We start from the raw sequence: 6,000 nt of genomic DNA, 5'->3' as shown, positions 1-6,000 counted from the left end.
AGAGGTAACTGAGATTCGTCCTCCGCCACCCGGATTGAGGCGAGTCACTACGCCACCATGAGGGCTTAGAGCGCATTGGGAATTGGACGTTCCAGATTGGGAAGAAAAGGGGCGAAAAATAAAATATTCCCACCATATGTAGTTTTGTTGCCATTTCTCTCAAAGACAAACTCCGCTGTGGTCTGCGCCATGTTGTTTTGTCATATGACAAAATCTCCTGAACTGAGATCAGTCAGTTAAAATGAATTGAAATTATGCGCTGCATATAGTGAAGACAAAACTCAATGTCCGTGGGGACGCACAAGACATTTAAAGGAAATGTTATCGCCCCCTTGAGGACTGAGTGTTTCTAGCGACACAGTTGTGCAATAATGCACATTATGTGTATTTATTGTGACAACGGTGGCATTCGCTTCTTGCGTGAAGTACGTTTCTGGCCATACTCGCATACACTCACACATATGTACATTTATCAACATAAATGAAACCGCTAAAGGGCATTTCATCTGGCATCATGGCAGTAGAAGGAATTCAATCTACGACGTAGTTTTACCACAAAGTCAATTTCGTTTGATACGCCACCAACACTTTAAAAACTCAAGACGTCAAAATGGACAAACGCTTGACGAAAGCTGTAACCCTAAAACCGATAACATCTTAAAACGTATATGGATAACATTCCAACACGCAGACATAATCAAGACTATAATAAGATGTACCATCTCATAAAGCCAATTTTCACGCTGGACATGCCTGAAAAATCGTGGAAATTGAAACGGTGAGTCCGTTTTCGAGGTGCTACCAAAAAGCAAAAGGCCAGAGACAGAAATGCCAAAGAAACAAAAGTGCTGGAGCCATCTTGAATAGAAAGGACAGTGATTTATCACATAAAAACGCGACTCTCTCTCTCGCTCTCTCTGTATTTTCACATATTTACATGCCCGAGCCCTTAATTAGTCGCCCCGTTTGAAGATTCTCCCTCAAGCTTCTTTTCTTTTGAATTCGTCATATTTTCTCATTTCTGTATTTTGGTCTCAGTTTGTTTGGGCCGGGAATGTCTTATGCTTTGCTGTCATCCTGTGTTGTGTGGATGCTGTTGTCGGTGTGCACCTTGATCTCGATTAAGTCTGGCTTCAGCACTTCCTTGCCGTTTTCCTCTTTAAGGGGGAGTTTCCTGCAATTAGAGAAGCGAGCACACACACACTTAGATTCTTCTCAAAGACGATCATCAGACATGTTTGAGGACACAGTGAGGGTTATGATGATGTAAATGTGTTACAACACATGGACACTTCACGCTGAGAGCAGGTCGCTTTGGAAAGGTCATGCATCTCATTAGCATGCAATTGTGAAATTGTGCTACACATCTAATATCTCTAGCATCATGCTGCTCGTACTATAGTCTGATGTACGCTGAGTTTCCTCAAATAATACATTTGCCAAAGTGTGCAGTATCACAATCATAACATGCTGCATTAACTATATTTTTAGTCAACATGAAATCAAAATAGTCATCAACATTCATCAATGCACTTTCCTTTACATCTGACATCATCAAGACCTCTTATTTTTCAACCACCTGTCATAGAAACACTTAACGGGACTTTTAATTCATGCTATGCGACACACTAGTATTCCATTCTGACAAGCAACGTATATAACAAACATTTGACGAAAATGTAGCATTCAACCATTTGAAGTATTTATCGACATACACGGAAGAGCCAAAACATTATGACCACCTTCCTAATACGCACTCGGTCCTCTGTGTGCCGCCAAAACAGCGCCGACCCGCCAAGGCATGGAAATGTTTTATCTGGCACCAAGGCATTAGCAGCAGATCCTTCAAGTCCTGTAAGTTGTGAGGTGGAGCCGCCGTGGATCGGCCTTATTGGTGCAGCACATTCCACAGAAGCTCAATCGGATTGAGATCTGGGAATTTGGAGGCCAGGGCAACACCTTGAACTCGTCATCATGTTCCTTATACCATTCCCGAACAATGTGTGCAGTGTGGCAGGGCGCATTATCCTGCTGAAAGAGGGCACTGCCATCAGGGAATACCGTTGCCATGAAGGGGTGTACCTGGTCTGCTACTATGCTTAGGTAGGAGGCATCACGCTTCCCATAGTGCATCCTGATGCCGTCTTCCCATAGTGCATCCTGATGCCGTCTTCCCATAGTGCATCCTGGTGCCATGTCTTCCCCAGGTAAATGGCGCACACGTACACGGCCGTTCATGTGATGTAAAAGAAAATGGGACTCATCAGACCAGGCAAACTTCTTCCACTCCAAGGTCCAGTTCCGCCACTCACGTGCCCGTTGTAGGGGCTTTCAATGGTAAACAGAGGCTGCGCGGCCCCATACACATCAGGGTGCGACACATTCCTCCCGTAACCTTCATTAAAATTTGACAGTGACCTCAGCCACAGGAAACCTTCGGTCAGTTCGGACCAGACGGGATAGCCTTCGTTGCCCTCGTGTAACGATGAGCCTTGGGCGCCGAACACCCTGTCGCCGGTTTGTGGTTTGTCCCTCCTCTGACCACTGTCAGTAGGTACTCACCATTCAACACGTTGAATACTATAACTTGGGTTACTGTCACCTTCCTGCCATCTTGGACCAGTCTGGCCATTCTCCTCTGACCTCTGTCATTAACAAGCTGTTTTTTTTTTTTTTTTCACACCTTTACACTCTAGAGACTGTTGTGCATGAATTAAGTAGTAATCTAAATATTTCACATATCATTTAGCTAATAAAGTGGAGATTTTATTGCTTCAAAGAGCCTCTTCTACAGCTGAACGGCTTTTCATCACGTGTTTTCCCCTTTAAACACACTAATTCAGTGCATTTGTACATTTGAGTTCTAACTCTTACTCGGGCTCTGTTAGAGGAGTCGTCTCATTCGGCTCGTGTACTGGACTGCCATCGTCCGGGTTAGTTACTCTCTCCTCTTCACCTCTGACCTCCACGATGGGATCCTTTGACCCATCACCCCTACTCATACAAACACACATGCAAGTGTCCATCACACACACAAATAACAGCACTAGATACTGAGTATGTTTATGAATGGCTTACTTTTCACTTTTTTTACTGTATTATAGTAAAAAGAGCTGTCATTTATATTAATTTAGATAAAATATATATTATAAATTATTACAATTTTTGTAATTAATTTATCAGCATAAATTAAAGGCAATTAAACAAATATTACCATATAGTATAAACACTTTACAAATGTGTAAATCATATTTTATATTTTGATTTTCAAATTACAGTAATGAGAATGACTTTTTTGTTTCATTATGGTACTTTGTGGTACTTTTATGGTACTTTTTATTTTGGCAGGAAATGTTAATTTGCATGAAAACAATGTCTTGACTTGAGAATGCTAAAAAAGCAATGCTAAGAATGCTAAAGAATGCTATGAATGCTAATGCTAATAATGCTAAAGAATGCTTAGAATGCTAATGTTAAGAATGCAAACGAATGCTAATGCTAAAGAATGCTAATGCTAAGAATGCTAATGCTAATAATGCTAAAGAATGCTTAGAATGCTAATGTTAAGAATGCAAAAGAATGCTAATGCTAAAGAATGCTAATGCTAAGAATGCTAATGCTAATAATGCTAAAGAATGCTATGAATGTTAATGCTAATAATGCTAAAGAATGCTTAGAATGCTAATGTTAAGAATGCTAAAGAATGCTAATGCTAAGAATGCTAAAGAATGCTAATGCTAGGAATGCTAAATAATGCTAATGTTAAGAATGCTAAAGAATGCTAATGCTATGAATGCTAAAGAATGCTAAAGAATGCCAAGAATGCTAATGCTAAGAATGCAAAAGAATGCTAATGCTAAGAATGCTAAAGAATGCTAAGAATGTTAAAGAATGCTAAGAATGCTAATGCTAAGAATGCTAATGCTAAGAATGCTAAAGCTAAGAATGCTAATGCTAAGAATGCTAAAGAATGCTAATGCTAAGAATGCTAAAGAATGCTAATGTTAAGAATGCTAAAGAATGCTAATGCTAAGAATGCTAAAGAATGCTAAAAATGCTAAGAATGCTAAAGAATGCCAAGAATGCTAATGCTAAGAATGCAAAAGAATGCTAATGCTAAGAATGCTAAAGAATGCTAAGAATGCTAAAGAATGCTAAAGATTGCTAAGAATGCTAATGCTAAGAATGCTAATGCTAAGAATGCTAAAGAATGCTAAAGAATGTTAAGAATGCTAAAAATCTTAATTGTCCTAAAACTAAACATTTTGACATTTATTTTGTGAGATTCACCCATAAAATTTGCAGTAAGCTCAACGCTACATACGAACATAGCTGTTGAAGAATCTGACCAATGAATCTAAAATAAAAAACCTTTAGATGAACTTCACTGACTCAATGCACTACTCAATGCTTTGTAATTCATGCTACATACTCATGACTTGCACTTAAATGTAAGAGCTCCAACCAGATAAAAAAAGAGCTCAGACAAGATACTCATGCAACACATAAAAAGAACGAATTCATAGAATGACACGAGTACGAGACAGATGGGAAGACTGTGAGAGAGAGGCATCCATGTAAAATGAGTACTGTTTCATAAACAATGAACACTTGTTAATGTACATCTTTGCACACACTTACAGGTAAGCTGCTTTGCCCTCCTCAAGTTCTTTACTCTTGCCGCTGGTGGCCGTTTTCTTGCTGCAGAGTTTGCGGGTGATGCACATGAGCAGACCGCACTGACGCAGGAAGAAGCAGCTGACGTCCACCAGAACCAGCAGGAGAATCAGACCGGCCACCCCAAGACCCACCACAGCACCCAGACTGAGACCACTGAACAGAGAATCTGCTGAGACAACAGTGAAAACATACAGTCAACAACTGATGAATGCAACGATACATGAGTTTATATCTGGTGCATTCAATAATGAGCCATTTTACATGGAAAGAAACTGTGTTTGGCAAGAAAAGAATGACAATGACTTCTTTTAAATGCTACATGCTAATAATTGTTTGTTAAATTCTCAGTTAAAGTACCTGCAAATAAATAAATACAAACATGGGGGTCTCTTATCAAAAACAAAACAACTAAATTAATTTGCAAACAATTCCAATCGCCAAATAGAGACAACAAAACAAAAAGCAAACAAACAAAATACAAATAAAAAAACGAAACTGAACTTCTGTCATTTGCAAACAATCTTCAAACAAAATTAAACCAAATAAATAATAATTTTCAACTAATTTTAATCTTCCAACTGGAGACAACAAAACGAAAACTACAGACTAACATTTCTGCTATGTTTATGTTCTAAATGTTTCTTTTAGGGATTTTATGTACAACATTTTCAAAATGTCTTTTTAAAATTTATACTGGTGTGAATAATGTTATTGTCATGACAAAACTAGACCAATTTTGAGACAACTAAACTAAATTAAACAAAAACTAAACATAAGCTAAACTCAACAAAACCAAACCTAACCAAACCAATCTCAATCATTCAAACAAAACCAAATTTAACTAAACCAAACCTAAACCAAACCTAAACTAAACCTAAACTCAACCAAACCTAAACTAAACCTAAACTAAACTCAACCAAACCTAAACTAAACCTAAACTCAACCAAACCTAAACTCAACCAAACCTAAACTAATCTAAACTCAACCAAACCTAAACTAAACCTAAACTCAACCAAACCTAACCAAACTTAACTAAACCAAACCTAAACTAAACTCAACTCAACCAAACCTAAACTAAACTCAACCAAACCTAAACTAAACCTAAACTAAACTCAACCAAACCTAAACTAAACTCAACCAAACCTAAACTAAACCTAAACTAAACTCAACCAAACCTAAACTAAACTCAACCAAACCTAAACTAAACCTAAACTAAACTCAACCAAACCTAAACTAAACCTAAACTAAACTCAACCAAACCTAAACTCAACCAAACCTAAACTAAACCTAACCTAAACGAAACTCAACCAAACCTAAACT

General features: G+C 38.2%; 1 protein-coding gene across 1 annotated transcript in view; it reads right to left on the bottom strand.

Annotated features, from left to right (window-relative positions):
* Positions 1–1,059: 1,059 nt before the first annotated feature.
* The window catches only part of zgc:152904 (uncharacterized protein LOC767777 homolog), a 143,923-nt gene continuing 138,982 nt past the window's right edge, over positions 1,060–6,000 (bottom strand). The window contains exons 16-18 of the mRNA XM_052126357.1: positions 4,642–4,846; positions 2,875–2,994; positions 1,060–1,174 (exon numbers count right to left, since the gene is read on the bottom strand). Coding sequence (XP_051982317.1) covers positions 1,060–1,174; positions 2,875–2,994; positions 4,642–4,846 — 440 coding nt within the window. The remainder of the gene's footprint in view (positions 1,175–2,874; positions 2,995–4,641; positions 4,847–6,000) is intronic.

The sequence above is a fragment of the Xyrauchen texanus genome, chromosome 5, assembly GCF_025860055.1.
Source record: "Xyrauchen texanus isolate HMW12.3.18 chromosome 5, RBS_HiC_50CHRs, whole genome shotgun sequence".
Lineage (NCBI taxonomy): Eukaryota > Metazoa > Chordata > Actinopteri > Cypriniformes > Catostomidae > Xyrauchen > Xyrauchen texanus.
Note: the sequence above shows the minus strand (reverse complement) of the source record. Positions and strands in the feature narration are given on the sequence as shown.